A 25,531-nucleotide genomic window follows, 5' to 3' on the forward strand; every position below is an offset into this window, starting at 1 on the left:
CTGTCTCCAGTTTTTTTATGTGTGGGGTGACAGTGGAACTGTTCAGCTGAGACATCTCTTCCTTTTCAGGAAAGCCTTTGTAAATTTCAGCTACTTTTTATTCTTCCACTCGGTGGTGGTGGGTTTGTTTTCCTGCCTCATGAGAGTGTTACGCAGCACTGTCCTGGGAGCCTTCCTGATTGGACGATTGGACAGGCCAGTGATGCCAAAGGGCTTTGAAGGCTGTGATAAAGGTAAGCACCCCGAGAGAGGGATGTTCTGTATGCTGGGAAGTTCTCAAAACATGGAACTTGGAACATGGAAGTTCTCACCCTGGGCCAGCAGGGGGATACTGTAGATAGTTATGCAAATAAGGGATCGAAAGTGACGTTAAGTGATTGGATAGTTTTAGAAAATTGTTACAGTTACGTTGTACTGGAGCTCTATATAAGCAGGCTGACCGAACCCTTCAGTTCTGTTCTGTTCTGGCCTCTGGATAAACAAGAGCTGTTTGAAGAATCGCTGTGTCATCTGATATGTTCACCCACAACTTAACAGAACTGATCTACATTTCCAATGCATTGTGGCTTCATTCTTGTGGGGATGGAAGGGTGTGTTTGGCATCAACAGGTGAATGGTGTTTATTTCACTGTAGCACACAAGTCTTGGGTTGCAATGCTTTTGATGGACCACTACCACTCGAACCCCATCCTTGTCTGCTTCTGCCACATCCTGGATACCAAAATCAGACAGAGGCAATGGCAAAAAGCCAATGGACCCACCGAAAACACGGACATGCGGGAAATAGGTAAACTATCAGAAATGCTGGGAGTCAGTTTAACAAAGCTGATATGTTTGTGTGTCTCTAGCTGTTTGTTTGTTTGTTTGTTATACTGCCCTTCACCCAAGGATGACAGGGCAGTTTACAGTACAGTCAAACCTCGGTTTCCGAACGCCTCTGTTATTGTACGTTTCGGCTTCTGAATGCCAAAAACCCAGAAGTAAATGCACCAGTTTTCAAATGATTTTCGGAAGCCGAACGTGCTACATGGCTTCCATTTTGAGTTCCCCCATTGTACTGAGGCTTCCGCTTTCAGTTTTTGGTTGTCAAACATTTCGGAAGTCGAGCAGCCTTCCGGGGCAGATTACATTCTAAAACCAAGCTTTGACTGTATTAAAAATATGTAACATAGTAACAAGCAAAACAATAACACACACACACTCCATAGTTTAAAAGGGCATTGATTAATTAGCCAAAGGCCTGGGAGATGAGAATGCTTTTGCCTGGCACCTATAGATATGTTTTGCAAATTGTAACTCTGCAGTTGTGAGGATGGCTCCAAATATCGCTGCCACCAAGGAACTGAAAAAACGTACACATTAAAAACTGTTTGTCCTGGATGTTTTCTAATTCTTAAAAACCCAAGCCCTTCTTCCCAAGAACAGGAAGTTCAGAAACTCAAAATTTGTTCTGGGCTAGCAAGGGCCAATGGGACACGGGTGGCTCTGTGGGTTAAACCACAGAGCCTAGGACTTGCTGATCAGAAGATTGGCGGTTTGAATTCCCGCAACGGGGTGAGCTCCCGTTGCTCGGTCCCTGCTCCTGCCAACTTAGCAGTTTGAAAGCACGTCAAAGTGCAAGTAGATAAATAGGTACCGCTTCGGCGGGAAGGTAAACAGCATTTCCATGCATTGCTCTGGTTTGCCAGAAGCAGCTTAGTCATGCTGGCTACATGACCCGGAAGCTGTACGCTGGCTCCCTCGTACAATAAAGCGAGATGAGTGCCGCAACCCCAGAGTCGGCCACGACTGGACCTAATGGTCAGGGGTCCCTTTACCTTTACCTAGCAAGGGACAAACAAAAAAGACATTCGCCCCACTTATTCTTAGGATTGCCAACCTTTTCATCAGCCCACTGCTCCTGGGCCTTGTAACAGCAGTTGGATGAGAGGACATTATCAGCGTCTGTGCCATGAAAAGCTTCCGCTACTGATTTCTGCTGAGCAAGCTGCTTTTAAGGGCATAAGAGCCGGCCAGTCCCACCCCCACCCCCACCCCGGCCAGTTGGCAACACTACATATTCTTTGAAAACTCCATTCACTCACAGCAGCACTGGTCACATTCCATTCTAGGGTTTTGTTTTGTTTTGAAAGTCTCTGCTATCCCAGCTGTACAATTCGCTGTCCAAACACTGAATGTTATAAGTACTGTATGTGATTGAGTTTGACAGGTTGGCTAGTTGGTCCAACCAGGGACAGCCAATCCCTGAGGCAGCGGATCCCAATTATTCTTCCCTTGTTTCTGATGTAGATCTCCACTCACCCCTTCTTCCCTGATGGGGAGGGAGGTACCATTTTGTGGTTTGCTTCAGGAGCTGGCCCTAGGTCCAACCTACCTGACACCAATTTCAAATGTCTTTTGTGGTTGTGATGAAGGGCCATTAAAATGTTGTTCTCTATATGATCCCCAAACCTCTTTGAGACATTTTCTCCTCTCTCATATGTTATCCCCAAACCCCTCTCTTAAGGGGGGGGGGAGGTTTTTACACCAACCAGAAGGCTTTTTCTTGTTCCTTAGATGTTACAGTGAAAATAGGCCACTCTCAGGAATGTCTGGCAGAGATAAAGAGCAAGGTTGAATGGATGTTATTGTAACCCCAGAGGGAGGGAGGCTGAAACAGGAGGAAGGAGGGACTGGAAATAAAGCTAAATTCTATACCATTTCCCGTAAATCACGTGTTTTCTGGGAAATCAAATGATCATCCGTCCCAGAGGGTATAAAAAAGGCTGGCAAGCCCAGAGAAGGGGGGGGGCAGGCAATGAGCATTAGCTTGTCTGTGCCATTTTTGTCATGGCAAAATAAATAATTATTTTACAGCAGTCAATTGACTCTTTGAAAGCAACTTCTGAGTGCTCCAAGGGAAAGGAACAAAAGCAAAGGTCTTTCAGTACAGTCATTAGTCTGCCCCAGGGTGGGTTACGACAATTAGAAGCCTAATTTTTAAAAAGGATTAACATTCAAGAGAATAGGGTTGGTCCCAAGATATGTATTTCAGGTATCAAAGGCCAGGGTAAAGAGGTTCGTTTTAAGCCTCTGACGAGAGTGGCTTAATGAAAGTGCCAGACACACATCTGTGGGAAGGGAATTCTACAACTTTGGGGCTGCTACGGCCTACTCCAGGGCTGCCATCCCATAAACAGCTGAGAGTGATGGAACTACCAGGAGGGTCCCCTCCGCTGATTTTGACCTCCATGATGTTCTGGAGGGAAGGAGGTGGTCTTGCAGATATTTGGGGCCTAAGTTACTTTGAGCTTTAAACACTAACGTGAGCACCTAGAGTTGTACCTACAGCTGCAAAGCTACAGGGAACCAGGCAGAGGGCCTTCTTGGTAGTGGCGCCCGCCCTGTGGAACGCCCTCCCATCAGATGTCAAAGCGATAAACAACTACCTGACATTCAGAAGACATCTTTTTTAAAAAAAATAAAATTTATTCAAAATTTTAAAGGATACAAAAAAAAGAGAGAAAAAAGAAAAATAAAAAAGACAGAAAAAATACAATCATTAAAAAAACAAAACAAAAAAAACCCAAATTGAACATTTACATAGCTTACTTCCTTTACTTATTTCCTTGACCTCCTCACACCTCCCATTTTTGTATTCTAATTCAAATTGTTATTTCAGCAAATCCTTCCAGCCTTGTTTTTATCTTAATAATTTGTTTTAATATACTGTAATTTTATGTTCTCTCTTTCATCAATTCATTTTTACTTAATCCTTTATGTCATTTCTGCCAAAACCACATAATTTTCATTCAGAAGACATCTTAAGGCAGCCCTGTTCAGGGAAGTTTTTAATGTGTGACATTTTAGTGTATTTTTGGTCTCTGTGGAAGCCGCCCAGAGTGGCTGGGGAAAACCAGCCAGATGGGCGGGGTACAAATAATAATGGAAGCCTTATAAATAAGGTATAGAGGTTGTGGTGCATGCATGTTGCTGATGTTTGAAAATTTAACTGTCAGTCTTGTTTTTAGCTCCCAGGGTATCAGGCAGAGCCAGGAAAAGATGGCTGTTGCTTTACACGCTTTTGAACAACCCCAGTCTCCTGCAATTCCGGAAGCGAAGACTAGGAACTAATCCTGTGGATTTTCCACGGCCCTGTGCTGTCCCTCCAGGTGATCATTCTACAGACCAATTGGTGCGTTGGGATCAGCATGTTTAATATGTGGACTTTACGTGGACTGTAGAGATGCCGTTCCTGATGATGCAACGACAAAAGCGGCACAAGTTATATTTGCTGAGAGTTGCATTTATTGACAGCTTGTTCCATAGGGCTTTCTAAAAAGATAACCTGTTGTATTTCCACCACATTATGTGTCATGCCTTCCCTCCACATGAATGTCTGGTTTGCCTGCCTGCTGCCTGCTATACACAAGCCATTGTCTCTAGGAAGATTTAGGTAATCTCTTTGAAGACCACACAAGCATGCACTTTTTGTGTGTGCTGTCCCTACAATTATTAGACACTTCTCCCCCTGGCTAGACCCAGGGCTGTGCAAAACTGGTAATGGGCCCAGGCTGGACAGAAAATGTAGGCCCCATTTCAAACTGCTCGTGTCATGTATAAAAGGGTAAAGGGACCCCTGACCATTAGGTTCAGTCGTGACCGACTCTGGGGTTGCGGCGCTCATCTCGCTCTATAGGCCACGGGAGCTGGCGTTTGTCTGCAGACAGCTTCCAGGTCATATGGCCAGCATGACTAAGCCGCTTCTGGCGAACCAGAGCAGCACACGGAAACGCCGTTTACCTTCCTGCCGGAGCGGTACCTATTTATCTACTTGCACTTTGATGTGCTTTCGAACTGCTAGGTTGGCAGGAGCTGGGACTGAGGAACGGGAACTCACCCCGTTGCGGGGATTTGAACCGCCGACCTTCTGATCAGCAAGTCCTAGGCTCTGTGGTTTAACCCACAGCGCCAACAAGTAACAGAACAGAACAAATACTCAAAGTCGGCCTCCTCAGAATCGTAGGCCTGTGCCAATTACTCCCCGTCCCAGCTCCTCGTTCTGTTCTGTCCTGCCCTGACCAGACCAGACCAGGGGATCTAGAATGAAAGCACATCTGAGGTTGGAAATCAAAGTAGAGTGAGTGACACTGGTTTAATAACAATGAGTTTTTGTTTTTTTCCATGTTGCCAAATTGGAATCCTGAATTTCTAAACCAGTGACTTGAGCTGGTGTGTGCATGATTCCAAAACTGCTTTCAGATGATTTGTTCTCAAGGTTCCTTCATTAGTTCTACTCGCTGAAAGTTTTCTGTAAAAATGTTTGATGTTTTACTATGTTTTTATATGTGTTGTAAGCTGCCCAGAGTGACTGGGGAAACCCAGCCAGATGGGCTGGGTATAAATAATAAAATTATTATTATTATTATTATTATTATTATTATTATTATTATTGAGCAGCTGCTTCCAAAGCTGGTTGTACTGTACACTTACTGGTGTAGCTGAGCCTACATAATGAAAACCTTGCCTTTTCTTGCTGTGTCTTCCATTGAAATTGATTTTGAGTTCATGTTGCTATGTTTACTGCTGACAGGTGGGAAAATAATTTGGGATGTTCCATTAGGACTTTCTTAGTCTGTGTTCTCAATGTTGATGGACTACAACTCCCATAGCCCTGACCACCAGCCATTCTGGCTGTGGCTGATGGGAAATGGGGGCCAACAACGCCTATAGGGGCAGAGGTTCCCCATCCTTCACAAAACATGTATGCACTTTACTAGTGTATTATTCTTATGTACGGTAGGGGAACTCGTGGTCCTTCAGATGTTGGTGGACCACAGCCAGTGTCAGATTTATGTACAGGCTAAGTAGGCTGAAGCCTAGGGGGCCTCGCCAGCCCTCCCACACCCAAAATTGCAAACCCAATACTTCATGCGAGGGCAGGGCAACTTGGGCCTCTAAACCTAGGGGGCCTTGCAAACCTGCCTGCTCCCCTGTGCTGCAGTCTCCCCTCTCCCAAAATTGTAAACCCAAGACTTCATGCGCAACTTGAATTCTTTTTTTTTTTTTTTTGGTAGGGCCCCAGTTCACAGCCAAAGTCTGCAAAATCTTATAGATATAAATAAAATCCATCTAGATTGCCCTGGTGTGGGGCCTCCTTAGGAGTGGCCTGTGGGACCCAATTTGGCCCAATTGCTCCAATTGCCTTAAGGTCGGCCCTGATGAGAGTGTGCAGGGGTTGGACTGACAAGCCCTGCACCTTCTAGGTCCCTGGTCTCACCATTCAGAGTACAGACTCAAGGACTTGTTATGGAAATAAAGGGGGGGGGAACACTTATTGGAAATCAGTTTTGTCACCTCTTCCCCCCCAACCCCGAGACAATGAGCCCACCCACCTTTTATTCACAGTCACATAAGCACTACACTACATTATGGCTATAAACCTGTACATTCAACTGCTGAAATGTACACCCAATATGTAGCAATGCAGATTTATGTTACTGCTTTATGAATGAATACTGTGTTTTATGAATGGGCTCTGTATTTTGTGAATTACCTAAGAGCCACCAATAGGAAGCTCTGGAATCTGACAGCTAACCAATTGGGTACTACCAAACAGTGACCCCTATTGCTGAAACAGGTAACCAGCAGGGAATGCTTCAGCTCAGCCTTTGCACTGTTGACTGAACATCCCCTGCTGTGCAGTTAATGGAGAAAGCTCATAAACTGTATCCTGTAAAGGTGGTGTTTCCCCTTCGCATTAACACAGTTAGCATTGGTATTTACAGTCTTTATTACATATATACAAGAAACAGCTACAGTTCAGAATTACGCGTCCGAACCTGTTGAGTCAGATTCGGGGAGTGGCTTCCTACGATTCCTGTGCCAACAAAGTTGGCGTGGGAATTGCGTGAGACGTCTTTGATCCTCACATTTCATTTCCCTCCTTGTCTGTGCTGATTTGAAAGCCCCCTCCCTTCCTGAGTCTGAGCTTCCTTCCTGAGCCTCTGGGTGGTTGCAGCATCTCGGAACCCCTGTTCTGCCTCTTCTGTCCATTGCTTCTCCGAATCATCCCTGACATCTCCCTTCTGGCATCCTGGTCAACTCAATTACGCTGGTGTAAACCCTGGTGCACCAGAAGCACAGAATAGCAGCAAATAAAATCCGCTCATACGTCAGCAACTGATAAGACTTGTCAACCAGTTCTTCCAAAGTCTTCCTAAATTATAAAGCTCCAAAATGCAGGCCAAAAAGAGCAGGTCTGGGAAGAGCGAGGCATACAATGGGCACCCCCAGTGAAAAGGCCCTGTTCTGTGTAGCTCCTGGCCTGTCATTTGATAGGGTGCCCACTTGTCCTCCTTCTTGACATGGAATGCTCTCTATTGGAGTCTTCAGGTCCAGTACAAAGACCATAAGAAGGGAGAGCAGGGACTTTGAAGTTCCCAGCAGCTGTTAATCAAGCAAGCAAGCACACACACAGGTCACCTTTGTCACAGTCAAGACGCCTATGTCCTGGCCAGGCCTGCACCCAACCTTGTTTTTGTACAGTCTTGTCTGTAACCAAAATTATATTATCACATATACAAGCAGAAAAGTTGTTTTGCTTCATTTGCAAGGAATCGTACAAAACAAAGTGGCACTAATAAATAAAAGTCAGCTATGAGATTCAGGTGAGGGTCAGATGCCTTGTCAATCCCACCAGGTATATAAGAGGACGACCCGGCCTGCCCAGGCCTCCGGCCTGCCTGCCCAGGCCTCAGGTTGTTAAGGAGGAAGGGGAAACAGGAGTGTTACACATGTTTCCTGCAGCACACATGTTATTGATAGCCATGATATATGGTAAACGTAAGGACTATGGGTTTGCGGCGCTCATCTCTCTTTCAGGCCGAGGGAGCCAGCGTTTGTCCACAGACAGCTTTCCAGGTCATGTAGCCAGCATGACTAAACCGCTTCTGGCACAACGGGACACCGTGACGGAAACAAGAGTGCACGGAAACACCGTTTACCTTTTCGCCACAGTGGTACCTATTTATCTACTTATTTATTTATCTACTTGCACTTTGACGTGCTTTCAAACTGTTAGGTTGGCAGGAGCTGGGACAGAGGAACTGGAGCTCACCCCATTGTGGGGATTTGAACCGCCAACCTTCTGATTGGCAAACCCAAGAGGCTCGGTGGATTAGACCACAGCTCCACCCTGATCCTATGATATATGGATGCAGATGCAACACCAGTGAATACCTGTCTTGGCAATTTCGGCTGGACATTTTAGGTGTAAAAGGGAAGTGTGCCTCCAATTTGTTTTGGTGTTTGTGGAGAGGGACAACGAAAAAGTATTGTTGCACCTTAAAGCACTTAAGAAAGCTTTTACGGCATAAACTATCATAGATTAAAATTCCAGATAGACTGAAAATTTAAAACAATTTCAAAGCTTCATTTACACTATCAGTAACCTTGATACCCATGGACGCGGGTGGCGCTGTGGGTAAAAGCCTCAGCGCCTAGGGCTTGCCGATCGAAAGGTCGGCAGTTCGAATCCCCGCGGCGGGGTGCGCTCCCGTTGCTCGGTCCCAGCGCCTGCCAACCTAGCAGTTCGAAAGCACCCTCGGGTGCAAGTAGATAAATAGGGACCGCTTTCTAGCGGGAAGGTAAACGGCGTTTCCGTGTGCAGCTCTGGCGTGCCAGAGCAGCGATGTCACGCTGGCCACGTGACCCGGAAGTGTCTTCGGACAGCGCTGGCCCCTGGCCTCTTGAGTGAGATGGGCGCACAACCCCAGAGTCTGGCAAGACTGGCCCGTACGGGCAGGGGTACCTTTACCTTTACCTTTAACCTTGATATCCAGCCAAAATGTCCTTTGTGGCTGCTTAGCGACCGCATATCAGAAAGGATACGTTTGTGTGGACCTTTCTCCCTACACAGGCTAAGAAGCAGGATAGGAGCGAGGTGTGACAATCATGCTGGACCCATGATGCAAGCCGTTTGGACTTTGCTACTTAACACTGGGACTACATAATGGATCTTCTCATGCATGTGAAGAGGGCAATATGGAGAACAACCTGGATTTGGCAATGGATAATGCTGCTTTGCGATCTCTGTTGTTGTTTAGTCGTTTAGTTGTGTCCAGCTCTTCGTGACCCCATGGACCAGAGCATGCCAGGCACTCCTGTCTTCCACTGCCTCCCACAGTTTGGTCAAACTCATGCTGGTAGATTCGAGAACACTGTCCAACCATCTCGTCCTCTGTCGACCTTTGTTGGCAAAGTGATGTCTCTACTTTTTAAGATGCTGTCTAGGTTTGTCATGGCTTTTCTCCCAAGAAGCAGGCGTCTTTTAATTTCGTGGCTGCTGTCACCATCTGCGATCTCTATAAAAGCTTTTATTTCTCTGTTCCAATCCAGAGAAGGCAACACTCCAAAACACATGTCTGTAGCACCGTTTTCTGCCTGGCCTTTTCCTTATTTCGGATGTCTAGCCAGGCTCCTTTGCATTTGTGACTATCAGGCTTCATTAACGTGTGACTCCAAAAATCTGGATCCACCCCCCAAAAAAAATCTGACGCAAAAGTTTTGTGTTAGTTTTGTGCCATTTTGTTCTGCAAAACCAACATTTTGTGCCCCCCCCCCAAACCGAGTACAGTCGTACTTTGGTTCCCAAACTTAATCCATTCCGCAAGTGTGTTCCAAAACCTAAGCATTCCAAAAGTAATGCAAAATGGATTAATCTGTTCCAGACTTTTAAAAATCCCTAAACCAGCAATTTAACATGAGTTTTACTATCTAACGAGACCATTGATCCATAAAATGAAAGCAATAAACAGTGTACTGTACAGTGGTACCTCGGGTTACATACGCTTCAGGTTACATGCGCTTCAGGTTACAGACTCTGCTAACCAGAAATAGTACCTCGGGTTAAGAACTTTGCTTCAGGGTGAGAACAGAAATCGCACAGCAGTGGCGCGACAGCAGCAGGAAGTCCCATTAGCTAAAGTGGTGCTTCAGGTTAAGAACAGTTCAGCTTAAGAACGGACCTCCGGAACGAATTAAGTACGTAACCAGAGGTACCACTGTACTATAAAATAAATAAAATAGTATTGTAGATGATAAAAATTAAAATATTTTTTTCCCTTACCTGCACTGATGATAGTCATTGTTTGGATGGGAGGCTTTTATCCATTTCTGCTGTCACACAATCAATCATAGAATCATAGAATCCTAGAGTTGGAAGAGACCACAAGGGCCATCGAGTCCAACCCCCTGCCAAGCAGGAAACACCACCAGAGCACTCCTGACATATGGTTGTCAAGCCTCTGCTTAAAGACCTCCAAAGAAGGAGACTCCACCACACTCCTTGACAGCAAATTCCACTGTCGAACAGCTCTTACTGTCAGGAAGTTCTTCCTAATGTTTAGGTGGAATCTTTTTTCTTGTAGTTTGGAACCATTGCTCCGTGTCCGCTTCTCTGGAGCAGCAGAAAATCAGTAGCTGAACTGGGTTCCACACAGTCACAAGCCACAGTCATATGTCAGTCCCATAAAACAAAGAACAAGTCACAGTCAAAAAAATGAAAAAGCCGTACAAACAACACACACACACAAATAGCAAAAAAAAAAGCTCCAAATATCACCTCTGTGTTGCATGGGTGCTCCAGACACAACAGCTGGCAGACTCAGCAGGAAGCCTCTAATTAGCAGCAAGGAACTCATTTTACAAACGGAACGCACTCAACAGGAAGCGGAACATGTTTCGCTTCCAAGGCAAAGTTCACAAACCAAAACACCTGCTTCCGGGTTTGCAGTGTTCTATTTCCAAGTTGTTCATGAACTAAGCTCTTCTAAAACCAAGGTACCACTGTATTGACAAAGCAAATCGGGGTCCCAAGTTAATGCCCCAAATTCCAAACTTGTCCCAAAGTTTTGTGGTAGTTTTGTGCCACAAACTCCATGTTTTGTGCTGCCCCACAAATTGAGAAATTGATACTCAAACCGGAGTCACAACTAAAGGGCCCCAAACCCAACCTCATCCTATTGACTCTGAACCAATGCCAAAGTGGTGCGCTGGTTTTGTGCCATTTTGTGCCACAAACCCGACTTTCTGTACAGTCCCCCAAACTGAGCATTTGAAACTCAAACTGGGGGCCATAAGGATAACCCCAAACCCAACATTGTACGATTGCCGACGTGGAGTGTTATTTGGTGCCATTTTGTGCGACATATCCTGCTTTCCACAGTGCCCCCAAACTCTCTTGTATTGACACACAGAGCATGTCTTGACACACAAAATCATGTCATGACGCACAAGGCATGTCACGACATAAGGCACACCATGTATGTCATGACATGCCTTGTCTATCATAGAATCATAGATCATAGAATCATAGAGTTGGAAGAGACCACAAGGGCCATCGAGTCCAACCCCCTGCCAAGCAGGAAACACCATCAGAGCACTCCTGACATATGGTTGTCAAGCCTCTGCTTAAAGACCTCCAAAGAAGGAGACTCCACCACACTCCTTGGCAGCAAATTCCACTGTCAAACAGCTCTTACTGTCAGGAAGTTCTTCCTAATGTTTAGGTGGAATCTTCTTTCTTGTAGTTTGGAACCATTGCTCCGTGTCCGCTTCTCTGGAGCAGCAGAAAACAAGCTTTCTCCCTCCTCTATGTGACATCCTTTTATATATTTGAACATGGCTATCATATCACCCCTTAACCTCCTCTTCTCCAGGCTAAACATGCCCAGCTCCCTTAGCCGTTCCTCATAAGGCATCGTTTCCAGGCCTTTGACCATTTTGGTTGCCCTCCTCTGGACACGTTCCAGTTTGTCAGTGTCTTTCTTGAACTGTGGTGCCCAGAACTGGACACAGTACTCCAGGTGAGGTCTGACCAGAGCAGAATACAGTGGCACTATTACTTCCCTTGATCTAGATGCTATACTCCTATTGATGCAGCCCAGAATTGCATTGGCTTTTTTAACTGCCGCGTCACACTGTTGGCTCATGTCAAGTTTGTGGTCAACCAAGACTCCTAGATCCTTTTCACATGTACTGCTCTCAAGCCAGGTGTCACCCATCTTGTATTTGTGCCTCTCATTTTTTTTGCCCAAGTGCAATACTTTACATTTCTCCCTGTTAAAATTCATCTTGTTTGTTTTGGCCCAGTTCTCTAATCTGTCAAGGTCGTTTTGAAGTGTGATCCTGTCCTCTGGGGTGTTAGCCACCCCTCCCAGTTTGGTGTCATCTGCAAATTTGATCAGGATGCCCTTGAGTCCATCATCCAAGTCGTTGATAAAGATGTTGAATAAGACCGGCCCCAAGACAGAACCCTGTGGCACCCCACTAGTCACTCTTCTCCAGGATGAAGAGGAACCATTGATGAGCACCCTTTGGGTTCGGTCAGTCAGCCAGTTACAAATCCACTGAGTGGTAGCATAGTCAAGACCGCATTTTACCAGCTTCTTTACAAGAATATCATGGGGCACCTTGTCAAATGCCTTGCTGAAATCAAGGTAGGCTACATCCACTGCGTTCCCTTCATCTACCAGGCTTGTAATTCTGTCAAAAAACGAGATCAGGTTAGTCTGACATGACTTATTTTTCAGAAATCCATGCTGACTATTGGTGATCACAGCATTCCTTTCTAGGTGCTCACAGACTGTTTGCTTAATGATCTGCTCCAGAATCTTCCCTGCTATTGATGTCAGACTGACTGGGCGGTAATTATTTGGGTCCTCTCTTTTCCCCTTTTTGAAAATAGGGACAACATTTGCCCTCCTCCAGTCTGCCGGGACTTCGCCTGTTCTCCAGGAATTCTCAAAGATGACTGCCAGTGGTTCTGAGATCACATCTGCCAGTTCTTTTAATACTCTTGGATGCAGTTCATCTGGCCCTGGAGACTTGAATACATCTAAACTAGCCAAGTATTCTTGTACTATCTCCTTAGTTATTCTGGGCTGTGTTTCCTCTGCTGAATCATTTGCTCCAAATTCTTCAGGTCGGGCATTGTTTTCTTTATCGGAGAAGACTGAGGCAAAGAAGGCATTGAGGAGTTCAGCCCTTTCTCTGTCCCCTGTTTGCATTTCACCATCTTCTCCTCTGAGTGACCCCACTGTTTCTTTGTTCTTCCTTTTGCTACGAACATACCCATAAAAGCCTTTTTTGTTGCTTTTAACCTCTCTAGCAAGCCTGAGTTCATTCTGTGCTTTAGCTTTTCTGACTTTGTGTCTACACGTGCTGGCTATTTGTTTGAATTCCTCTTTGGTGGTTTCCCCCCTTTTCCATTTTTTGTACACATCCTTTTTTAATCTTAACTCAGTTAAAAGTTCTTTAGATAGCCACCCTGGCTTCTTTAGGCACCTTCCATGTTTCCATCTCATTGGTATTGCCTGAAGTTGTGCTTTTACTATCTCCCTCTTAACAAACTCCCAGCCATCATGAACTCCCTTTCCCTTTAGTATTACTGTCCACGGGATCTCACCCAGCACTTCCCTAAGTTTTATGAAGTCGGCTTTCTTAAAGTCAAGAAATTGAGTCCTAGTATGCTTGGCTGCTCCTTTCCGCTGTATAGTAAAATTCAGAAGAGCATGATCACTCGCGCCTAATGATCCTTCCACTTCTACCCCACTAACCAGGTCATCAACATTGGTTAGGACCAGATCTAAAATGGCTGTTCCTCTTGTTGCTTCTCCCACTTTCTGGACAACGAAGTTGTCTGCAAGGCCAGTGAGGAATCTGTTTGACCTTATGCTCTTGGCTGAGTTTGACATCCAGCAAATATCCGGGTAATTGAAGTCCCCCATTACTACTATCTCCCTTCCTTTTGCATGCTTGGCCATCTGTTCCAGGAAGGCATCATCTATGTCCTCCGTTTGGCTTGGGGATCTATAGTAAACTCCCACAATGAGGTCCCTGTTATTCTTCTCTCCCTTAATTTTGACCCAAATGCTCTCACTTTGGCTTTGAGGTTCATGACATGCCTTGTATGTCATGATATGACCTTCACTGTTGTGCATTGTCATTTTTTTGACATCGTTCAATTGGGCTGCGTGATTGCCTCTGTTAATTGCTGCAACGGTGTCAGTAATTCAGGAAACTTCTCAACAGGCCGCCTGCAGGATATGCAACATTTTCTTTATGGTCGTATGAAGTAAATATTTAACCCGGTGTTTGCTTTCTGTCCATGGCAAGCTCAGTGGGCGTTGCAAACTGACACAGGCTTCTCTTCGGAATCCCAGGGAAAATCAAAGACTGCACTTCATAATTCTTGCTGGAAGAGAAGGCAGGCAGAGAGAAACACACCCGGATCCTTGGCACGTGAATAGTTGTGCTTAGATGTGCCTCTGGAATTGAGTGCAGAATTGCTCAGCATGGCGGCTGAGACATGGTAAGTTTGAGTGGGGTGCTTGGGATGCATTGTCCTGCCCTTAGTAATTCTGGGTTCTAGATAACTCCAATATTGAATCAACCACAGCCCATGAGCTGTTGTTGTTTAGTCGTTTAGTCGTGTCCGACTCTTGGTGACCCCCTATACCAGAGCACACCAGGCACTCCTGTTTTCCACTGCCTCCCGCAGTGGCGGGATATAAATATATAATAATAATAATAATAATAATAATAATAATAATAATAATTAGCGTCATTCAGGACTAACCCATGTTTGGGAGTGTTATTTCTTCCTCCTTTGCCAGCCCTGCAATGCTGCCCATCATAATATCAAGTTGAAATGGCTCTGGTTGGTTTCCAGAGCTTTGAAGAGGGTTGCGACTGGAGAAAAAAAAAAAAAAAAGTACCAGGTTCCTCTGAACACTGCCAATAAGATTAGCCTTTCATTATCTTGACCTTTGCTTGTCTCTCAATGGCACTTTGCAGATATTTAACTTAAAGGAATGTTTTCTCCTGTCAGTAGAAGCCGAAAGAGAAAGAGAATCAGAAATGGCTGTTTATTGCAGAAAGGGGAAACATGAAAACAGTCTGTTTCTTCATATATACATAAAAAGGCAAAGCTGTCATTGTGCAGCCTCTCCTCCCCCCCCCCCCCCGATTTGTAGTGCTGCACCACAATCCTGGATTTGCATGAAGTCAGGGGAGGGGAGGGAAAGAGAAGGCAGGTTGCACAACTGCAGTGAGGACGGAGAGAAGCTGAGAGAAAAGCAGTGTTTTCCAACAACAGCAGTGTTAAGTTGTGGGCGAGCATATCAGACGACACAGCGATTCTTCCAAAGCAGCTCTTTATTTGTAAGCTGGAACTGAACTGAACTGAGGAGCTCAGTCAGCCTGCTTATATAGAGCTCCAGAACAATCGCAACTGTTGCAACGTTCTAAACTATCCAATCACTGAACGTCACTTTCGATCCTTCATTTGCATAACTTATCTACAGTATCCCCCTCCTGGCCCAGGGTGAGAACTTCAGTATATAACAAGCAGAGGTTTGAGTTAAGCAGGGATGGAGAGATACTGAGGGGGCGTGGAAGTTTGAATACAGTGAGACGGGAGTTGGGAAAGGCCTTGTTATGTCAGCATTTTGGTGTTAGCTCCTGTGTCGTACCCATCTGTGCTATTTCTCCTTGTTAAATGAAAACAAAAACCCCTCAGTGTCCCTCAATCCCTTGAAATAAAAAAATTAAGGTCTTATTTGTTGTTGTTTAGTCGTGTCCAACTCCTCGTGACCCCATGGACCAGAGCATGCCAGGCCCTCCTGTCTTCCACTGCCTCCCGCAGTTTGGTCAAACTCATGCTGGTAGTTTCGAGAACACTGTCCCACCATCTTGTCCTCTGTCGTCCCCTTCTCCTTGTGCCCTCCATCTTTCCCAGCATCAGGATCTTTTCCAGGGAGTCTTCTCTTCTCATGAGGTGGCCAAAGTATTGGAGCCTCAGCTTCAGGATCTGTCCTTCCAGTGAGCATTCAGGGCTGATTTCCTTAAGAATGGATACGTTTGATCTTCTTGCAGTCCATGGGACTCTCAAGAGTCTCCTCCAGCACCATAATTCAAAAGCATCAATTCTTCGGCCTTCTTTATGGTCCAGTTCTCACTTCCATACATCACTACTGGGAAAACCATAGCTTTAACTATATGGACGTTTATATATATAATAAATGTACCAAGCAAACACATACATAATTATATAAACCACATGTCTGAAGCAGCACAGGGAAAACAGCCCTGTAACCATTTTTGACTCCCAAACTGACCAAATGTTTGCTCTGCAAAGTCAAATGGAAAAGCCTCCCCGTTGTCTTTTCCTTCACAAATCCTGTCTTAAGGGTATGTCTGTGTATGAATAGGGTGAGTCTATGACCTGGCTCAGGAACTAAGTATTTATCATTACAAAAGACTGGCCAGGCTCCCCAGGGTATCCAATCAAGTAAGCATTAACAGGTAACCTGCCAGACAGGAGGTAAACAATGCACTCAGATTTCTGTTGTAGACCACCCTTTCTGTGATGTAAGTATGATGTGTCTGGGGGTGGACTTGGACTCCAGGGTGGGCAATTTAAAATGTCTATATAAGGGTGGGCACACCTTCGTTCAGGGAACTCCTCCTTCTCCTGCATGTGAAGGGGGCACCCTGTTGCAACAGTTCAGTAAAGATCAGGCTTACTAGCTGCTTTGCTTCTCAGTATTCTCTGGTTGGCCTCTGTTATTTTCTCCGACCGATGGAGAACCTGCAAAGGACTCTGTAAGGGGTCTTGTGTCCCCCATAAGGGAATAAGGGCAGATTTTAGTTTATTACACCCTGCATTACTCAAACCCACACATGCAGATTGGAGACATCTGTGCATTACCTATCTTTTGACAGCCAAGTAGCTTTACCTGCTATTCTCATTTTTTTCTATGTAGTCCACACACAATCTACCGTATTTTTCGCTCTATAGGACACACTTCCCCCCCCTCCAAAAATTAAGGGTAAACGTGTGTGCGTCCTATAGAGCGAATGCAGGCTGTGCGGCTAAGCTCAAAGCCAGAACAGGGAGAGGGAGCGCTGCGCAGCGTGAAGGCACCCTGCTGTTCTAGCTTGGGGTTAGCTGCGTAAAGCCTCCGCAGGGCAGCGGGGTGAAGGCACCCTGCTCTTCTGCAGAGGCTTCAAAGGCTGTGCTCTGGGGGCTTCAGGCAGCTATCCACAAGCCTTCGGAGCGCAGCAGGAGTTCCCGCTGTGCTCCGAAGGCTTGTGGATAGCCTCCTGAATCCTGGAGAGTGAGAAGGGTCGGTGCACACCGATCCCTCTTGCTCTCCAGGCTTTGCTTTGCTGGAGAGGTGCTGCACATTTTCCCCCCTCTGCGCAGCGCCCCTTCAGCGAAGCGGGAGGAGAAATGGAAGAGGCTCCATTTCTCCTGCCGCTTCGCTGAAGGGGCGCTGAGCAGAGAGGGGGAGAATTCCCCCCCCCCCTGTTCTCCCCCTCCTATGGTCCGGTGCATCCTACAGAGCGAAAAATACGCTAGATCTATTGCCTATTTGTTGCCCCTGAAGATGGCTTCTCAAGCAATTTCTTTCCAAAAGCATAAGATCATTGTTCATGGCAGATGTAGCTTAGCCGTTGTCGAGATTTTCTCCAGCTCCAGAGCTTATGAAACGACCTTAAGGGAAATGGAATCTTCATCTAGCTTTCAGATAATTTTTTAATCTTCATTTGTGTTTCCTGAGCAGGCAACTGAAAAATGAAACCTGCACAAGTTCAGTGGACATGGAACTCTTCCTGCATTGTTCACTTCTTCCATCAGTAAGTTGAGTAATCAGGCTGCCAACTCGCAATTGGCTGGTAGTCTATCCCTTGATATGTCTGCATTCATTTTCCCTCCTCTTGTAGATTGTCATCATTGTGGTGCTGTCCTGCCTTGAAAAAAGAGCTAGGAGAAGCCGGCTAGATGAAAAATGGCCTCTTCTCAACAGGAGATGCGGAATGGTCATGTGAGTCTCCCTGAAAGGCACTTTGCTGCGGTAACCGTAAACTGGTCACAATGAGACCATTGCCTCAGAGCACCTTTGGCCACTGGTTCACAGCAAAAGGGTTTAGGCTGGAGAAAAAGGAGTGCAGAAAACTTGGCAGAAGAACTGATGTGTGTGCCCTGTATAATTGCTTTATTTCCCACTGGTTAATTCTTTTACCAACACTAGTTGTATTGCTAATATTATTATTATTATTATTATTATTATTATTATTATTATTAATAATAATACCCCACCCATCTGCTTGGGTTTCCTCAGCCACTCTGGGTGGCTCCCAACAGAATATTATTAATAATAACAATACAGTGGTACCTCGGGTAAAATACGCTTCAGGTTACATATGCTTCAGGTTACACACTCCACTAACCCAGAAATAGTGCTTCAGGTTAAGAACTTTGCTTCAGGATAAGAACAGAAATCGTGCTCCAGTGGCGCAGCTGCAGCAGGACGCCCCATTAGCTAAAGCGGTGCTTCAGGTTAAGAACAGTTTCAGGTTAAGAACGGACCTCCGGAACGAATTAAGTACTTAACCCGAGGTACCACTGTAAAGTGATAAAACATCAAACATTAAAAACTCCCCTAAACAGGACTGCCTTCAGATGTCTTCTAAAAGTCAGATATGTGTTTATTTCTTTGACATCTGATGGGAGGGCATTCCACAGGGTGGGTGCCACTACCAAGAAGGCCCTGTGCAAACCGGAACACTTATTTCCGGGTTTGTGGCTTTCGGGAGCCAAAACGTGCAAGTACAGTCATACCTCGGGGTACAGACACTTCAGGTTGTGTTTTTTCGGTTTACGGACTGCCAAAACCCGGAAGTACCAGAAAGGGTTACTTCTGGGTTTCAGCAGTTGCGCATGCGCAGAAGTGCCAAATCATGCTTTGCGCATGTGCAGAAGCACTGAATCACAACCGCGCATGTGTAGATGCACCGCTGCGGGTTGCGAACGCTGTGGGTTGTGAACGTGCAACCCGCACGAATCATGTTTGCAACCCGAGCGTCCATTGTACCAAGGCATTCGAGAACCATGGCATGACTGTAAATGGAAATACATTGTAACTGAAGTAAAGATAACCATGATAATAGTTGCTTGTTATTTTAACCACCCTGAAGAGGCCACCCACCTGCTAGTGGGTTGCTGTTACTTTCCCATGGAGCATGCTGTAAAAGCACAACTTCAGGCAATACCAATGAGATGGAAACATGGAAGGTGCCTAAAGAAGCCAGGGTGGCTATCTAAAGAACTTTTAACTGAGTTAAGATTAAAAAAGGATGTGTACAAAAAATGGAAAAGGGGGGAAACCACCAAAGAGGAATTCAAACAAATAGCCAGCACATGTAGACACAAAGTCAGAAAAGCTAAAGCACAGAATGAACTCAGGTTTGCTAGAGAGGTTAAAAACAACAAAAAAGGCTTTTATGGGTATGTTCGTAGCAAAAGGAAGAACAAAGAAACAGTGGGGTCACTCAGAGGAGAAGATGGTGAAATGCAAACAGGGGACACAGAAAGGGCTGAACTCCTCAATGCCTTCTTTGCCTCAGTCTTCTCCGATAAAGAAAACAATGCCCGACCTGAAGAATTTGGAGCAAATGATTCAGCAGAGGAAACACAGCCCAGAATAACTAAGGAGATAGTACAAGAATACTTGGCTAGTTTAGATGTATTCAAGTCTCCAGGGCCAGATGAACTGCATCCAAGAGTATTAAAAGAACTGGCAGATGTGATCTCAGAACCACTGGCAGTCATCTTTGAGAATTCCTGGAGAACAGGCGAAGTCCCGGCAGACTGGAGGAGGGCAAATGTTGTCCCTATTTTCAAAAAGGGGAAAAGAGAGGACCCAAATAATTACCGCCCAGTCAGTCTGACATCAATAGCAGGGAAGATTCTGGAGCAGATCATTAAGCAAACAGTCTGTGAGCACCTAGAAAGGAATGCTGTGATACCAATAGTCAGCATGGATTTCTGAAAAATAAGTCATGTCAGACTAACCTGATCTCATTTTTTGACAGAATTACAAGCCTGGTAGATGAAGGGAACGCAGTGGATGTAGCCTACCTTGATTTCAGCAAGGCATTTGACAAGGTGCCCCATGATATTCTTGTAAAGAAGCTGGTAAAATGCGGTCTTGACTATGCTACCACTCAGTGGATTTGTAACTGGCTGACTGACCGAACCCAAAGGGTGCTCATCAATGGTTCCTCTTCATTCTGGAGAAGAGTGACTAGTGGGGTGCCACAGGGTTCTGTCTTGGGGCCGGTCTTATTCAACATCTTTATCAACAACTTGGATGATGGACTCAAGGGCATCCTGATCAAATTAGCAGATGACACCAAACTGGGAGGGGTGGCTAACACCCCAGAGGACAGGATCACACTTCAAAACGACCTTGACAGATTAGAGAACTGGGCCAAAACAAACAAGATGAATAACAGGGAGAAATGTGTCCAGTTCTCGGCACCACAGTTCAAGAAGGACACTGACAAACTGGAACGTGTCCAAAGGCGGGCAACCAAAATGGTCCAAGGCCTGGAAACGATGCCTTATGAGGAACGGCTAAGGGAGCTGGGCATGTTTAGCCTGGAGAAGAGGAGGTTAAGGGGTGATATGATAGCCATGTTCAAATATATAAAAGGATGTCACATAGAGGAGGGAGAAAGGTTGTTTTCTGCTGCTCCAGAGAAGCGGACACGGAGCAATGGTTCCAAACTACAAGAAAAAAGATTCCACCTAAACATTAGGAAGAACTTCCTGACAGTAAGAGCTGTTCGACAGTGGAATTTGCTGCCAAGGCGTGTGGTGGAGTCTCCTTCTTTGGAGGTCTTTAAGCAGAGGCTTGACAACCTTATGTCAGGAGTGCTCTGATGGTGTTTCCTGCTTGGCAGGGGGTTGGACTCGATGGCCCTTGTGGTCTCTTCCAACTCTAGGATTCTATGATTCTATGCATGTCTTTTTGTTCACAGACCCTTGGATTTTGCGGGGGCATTCAGCAATCGGTGGTCCCTGGGCTTTGCCTTTGGAGCTACAGCCAACAAAGTCATGATTCTCTTCTCGGAAGACTACCTCCCACTGCCCAGCAAGTTCAGATGGGCAAAAGGTAAGAGGCCCCTGCTGAGAAATGCCAGCCTGCTGCATAAATCAGTTAGGGGTCTTCATCGAGTCCCTGGCTGAGGAAGCTGTGTGTCCCCAAGCTGCTGCCCTTCAGATATGTTGGACCATAGAAGGGGTCAGAAAGGTTTATCATGGATCAGTCGCATGGAGATCCCTCTGTGGGCCGGATCGTGCACACGCATGAGCACGCTTGCCCATAATTTTCAGCGGCTGTGCAGACACGATTTTCAGCGCCATGGAAGCGAGTCCCTGCACCGCGCAGGTTTAGTGCAGCGCATGAGCAGGCCACTCGGTTTAGGGGTGTCTTGTGGGCCAGTCAAATGACCTTCATGCAGTGGCATAGCGTGGGTTGTCAGCACCCGGGGCAAGGCAAGTAATTTGCACCCCCTAACCCGTGGATTTGCGCCCCCTAACCCCCAGATGTTGCGCCTGGTGCGGCCAGCCCCCCTGCACCCCCCACGCTACGCCACTGCCTTCATGGGCCACAGCTTGCTGACCCCTGGATTACAGCTTCCATCTGTGCTCCACCACCAAGCTATGAACCTCCCTAATATGAAATTCCTCCAGAGGGTGACAACACAAGGACTGGCCTTTTCTGCAATCGCTCCCTGTTTGTGGAATGCTCTCCCCAGCGAGCTTTGGCTGGTGCCTTCATTATGCAACATTCTTCTTCTTTGGCGATCACTCGTAGCCAAGTAAGATTGTCTTCCATGATTGTCTTCCATGAACACAGTCTTAACAGGGAGTCCGTAAGTGACTGTGGAGGCCAATTCCACACGTCCTACCACAGTGGGGACATAGGTTTCTGGATAGGAGCTGATCACGGTGTGGATTTGCCAAACATGCCTTCCTCTTAGCACATTTCTCCTTTTCATCCTGAGTTTGAGCGTCTTCAAAGCCCATGACACCTTTGGTTAATGCTGTTCTCCAATTGGAGTGCTCGTAGGCCAGTGTTTCCCAGTTGTCAGTGTATATACTACATTTTTTTTACATTTGCCTTGAGACTGTCTTTAAACCTCTTTTGTTGACCACCAGCAAAAGCCATGACAGATACAGACAGAGAGATAACATGCTGCAAAGTTTCCCAGTTGTCTGTGTTTATATTATATTACCTTTAGGCAGCAGGCAAAAACGTTCCTCTTTAACCAGGCCTTTGGCTGATTGACATCTAATGCCTTTTAAAAATGTATTGGGGAAGGGTGTGTGTGGGGGGATTATTAGGTTGTTCTTGTTCTAATTTTTATTATGTATTTTGTGTTTTTAGGTTGGGATTTTATGTTGTGAATAGCCCAGAGACCTGCGGGTATAGGGCGGTATACATATTTAATAAATGATAAAATAATCATCATTTGTTTACCCCCATTGGACTTTCCTAATATGAGGTTCGAATGATCTGTTTTCATCTTCTTACAGCCTTTGTTCTTCTCACTGGTGCCCTGGAAGTGGGCCTTTCCTCCTATCCTTTCTTTGCTTGCCTGTCCACAAATTTCTCGATCGTGGGGGCCACGCTTGGATTCCTTTACACAGGAAGTTGGTGAGCAGCTTGAGATACCGTATTTTTCGCTCCATAAGGTGCACCTGACCATAAGGCGCACCTAGTTTTTAGAGGGGGAAATCAAGAAAAAAAAATATATTCCCCCCCCAGCCCCAAAGAGCTTCTCGGGGCTGCAGGGGGAAGCCCGGATTCCCCCCCGCCCAGTCCCAAAGAGCAAAGCCAGCGGGATCCCACTCACTGTCCTGGCTTCCTCTTTAGCCGCGTGCAACCTCTCCAGCCAGGAGAGGCTGCGCACGGCTATGGCAATTCCCCCACCTCCCGCAAAAGCCCACAGGAGCTGCGCACCCTTTAAGGAGCATGCGGCTCCCGCAGGCTTTTCTACGAGGAGGGAGAAGGGAAAAGCCCGTAGAAAAGCCAGCAGAAGCTGCGCACCCTTTAAAGGGTGCACAGCTTTTGCGCAAAAGCTCACAGGAGCCGCACACCCTTTAAGAAGAGCCCAGCTCCTGCAGGCTTTTCTACGAGGAGGGACAAGGGACTGACTGGCCGCGTCAGTCCCTTCTCCCTCCTGGGGAAAAGCCCGCAAGAGCCACATGGAGCTTGTGTGCGGCTCTTGGGGGCTTTTTCTGCCTGCCTCCCCCCTGTATTCGCTCCATAAGACAAGCACACATTTCCCCTTACTTTTTAGGAGGGAAAAAGTGAGTCTTATAGAGCGAAAAATACAGTAACTGGCCGGAATGGCACTCGTGGGTGTGATGGGCATGTGGGGAAGCTGGAGGTATTGAGAGAAGCATCATATAATGTTCTGCCTGCGTCCAGGGGGTTAATGCATGGCCAGGGATGCCAATGCAGTGCCCACAGACACCTTTGTTTCTCCTGTGGCACCTGTGAATTGCCTCAGTTAATATCTCCTCTACAATCCACAAAGCACAAGGTTGGGGGAGACTGATATATGCCATCGTATATCTCCTTTTTAATTTTATTTTACAGGTTTGCCATCATAGCCATGAACATTGTGCAGTGCCCACATGGACAAGTGAGTTTCGGGCTAGGCAATAATACTAAGATGTTTGACATCACAAATACTTATCAAGGACATTGTTTTTAGCCTTTTTCAGGAGTTTAGTCATATACTATGAATGAGGGCGCTTTCAGAGTACAGATTGTTACCTTTCTCCCCGGCGGGATTCAGTTATATACTGGCAAATTCAGGTTGCACAATCATAGTGTTTTTTAGCAGACAAACCAACACCATTGGCCAACTGGGAGGCTTAGTGTGGGCAGAATGCCAGGCATGGCGACACTCTTGTAGCTTCTCATTGGCTCTGTGAGCCGGTAGCCTAACACACTAAAGCACACTCAGTACTTTGTTGAGCAGTTTGTTGAACACTGTTGAAAACAGACCGCCATGGGCTGACGGGATAGCATTGTGGTTTTAAGGTCTGAGTGGGGAATATTTGGGACTCTACTTGGGGCATAGTGAAGGTAAAGGGGCCCCTGACCATTAGGTCCAGTCGTGACCGACTCTGGGGTTGCGGTGCTCATCTCGCTTTATTGGCCAAGGGAGTCGGCGTACAGCTTCCGGGTCATGTGGCCAGCATGACTAAGCCGCTTCTGGCGAACCAGAGCAGTGCACGGAAATGCCATTTACCTTTCCGCCGGAGCGGTACCTATTTATCTACTTGCAATTTGATGTGCTTTCGAACTGCTAGGTTGGCAGGAGCAGGGACCGAGCAATGGGAGCTCACCCTGTCATGGGAATTCGAACTGCCAACCTTCTGATCGGCAAGTCCTAAGCTCTGTGGTTTGACCCACAGTGCCACCCGCGTCCCTACTTGGGGCATACAACTGAATATTTGCAGTGCCAACAGATAACCCTTTTAATCCACATTTTTTTCTGCGCAGATCATTGGGGAATATGAAAATATTATTTTTTACTGGCCTTCCTTGCTCTGCCAGGTTTTCCTGCTAGGCAGATTTGTCCATATGTTTGTGAAAGCGTCACGGGGCCGACTCCAGCTGCCTCCTCTAAGTGTGAGTATTTCAGCATCAATTTCTCCCTTTTTATTCTTTACACTTATATAATGAACTCTGGAAGAGGACCAGCATAGCATTCTTAACTGTGCTAGCAGGCTTGTCTTACACATGTACCACTGGTCTTTTTGATTTTTCCTTTGGGAAGAGCAATCTCCTGCCAGTCACTGAAATAATAATAATAATAATAATAATAATAATAATAATAATAATAATAATGTATTAGGAGTGGATTTGTACTGAACTGTCCACACACGATTCTGCTTTATTGGTTGTTCTGCGATGTTGCCTCAATGTTACGTCAGTATTGCTGCTTTCACTCCTGCACTACAGAGAAAAAGCAGCAGGACAAAAGGTAACCTGGAACATTTCTGATATAAAAGTTGGGATTTGATTAGATTCTAGGAGGGAACATCTTTATGAGAGCCAGTGTGGTGTAGTGGTTAAGAGCGGTGGACCGGGTTTGCGTCTCCGCTCCTCCACATGCAGCTGCTGGGTGACCTTGGGCCAGTCACACTTCTCTGAAGTCTCTCAGCCCCACTCACCTCACAGAGTGTTTGTTGTGGGGGAGAGGAGATTGTTAGCCGCTTTGAGACTCCTTAGGGTAGTGATAAAGCGGGATATCAAATCCAAACTCTTCTTCTCTTCTTCTTCTTTATTAGATATTATCCTTCCTTCCTCATAGTGATTTCACCAGATTGCCATCCCTTTGCAGCGTAAGAGGGAGCTTGGATAGGCTAGTTTTAGCCTTGTAGTACAGTGGTACCTTGGTTCTCAAACTTGATCCGTTCCAGAAGTCCGTTCCAAAACCAAAGCGTTCCAAAACCAAGACGCGCTTTCCCATAGAAAGTAATGCAAAACACATTAATCCGTTCCAGACTTTTAAAAACAACCCCTAAAACAGCAATTTAACATACTGTCTAATGAGACCATTGATCCATAAAATGAAAGCAATAAACTGTGTACTGCCGTCACACAATCAA

At 46.0% G+C, this 25,531-nt stretch overlaps 2 protein-coding genes across 7 annotated transcripts in view; both read left to right on the forward strand.

The window, feature by feature from the left end:
- Positions 1–25,531, forward strand: part of LOC309332179 (stimulated by retinoic acid gene 6 protein-like) — a 198,113-nt gene that overhangs the window by 43,902 nt on the left and 128,680 nt on the right. Inside the window, exons 16-18 of one of the 5 annotated variants that reach the window (XR_014152059.1) lie at positions 70–233; positions 635–787; positions 3,999–4,606. Coding sequence is in view for 3 of the 5 variants with exons in the window: in XM_081845125.1 (XP_081701251.1) it covers positions 70–233; positions 635–787; positions 3,999–4,198 (517 nt within the window). In the remaining 2 variants the exon portion in view is untranslated. Of the gene's footprint in view, positions 1–69; positions 234–634; positions 788–3,998; positions 5,408–25,531 lie in introns of those variants that run through there. The other 4 variants (XR_014152060.1, XM_081845125.1, XM_081845126.1 and 1 more) reach the window with 4 other exon arrangements.
- LOC309332196 (stimulated by retinoic acid gene 6 protein-like) overlaps positions 14,195–25,531 on the forward strand; it is a 29,640-nt gene continuing 18,303 nt past the window's right edge. The window contains exons 1-7 of one of the 2 annotated variants that reach the window (XM_081845169.1): positions 14,195–14,353; positions 17,613–17,685; positions 17,773–17,873; positions 20,875–21,008; positions 22,436–22,556; positions 23,505–23,550; positions 24,420–24,548. In XM_081845169.1, the coding sequence (XP_081701295.1) occupies positions 14,337–14,353; positions 17,613–17,685; positions 17,773–17,873; positions 20,875–21,008; positions 22,436–22,556; positions 23,505–23,550; positions 24,420–24,548 (621 nt within the window). In that variant the 5' untranslated portion in view covers positions 14,195–14,336. The remainder of the gene's footprint in view (positions 14,354–17,612; positions 17,686–17,772; positions 17,874–20,874; positions 21,009–22,435; positions 22,557–23,504; positions 23,551–24,419; positions 24,549–25,531) is intronic. The other variant, XM_081845168.1, reaches the window with a different exon arrangement.

This window comes from Podarcis erhardii, assembly GCF_964252035.2.
Source record: "Podarcis erhardii genome assembly, chromosome: 17".
Taxonomy (NCBI): domain Eukaryota; kingdom Metazoa; phylum Chordata; class Lepidosauria; order Squamata; family Lacertidae; genus Podarcis; species Podarcis erhardii.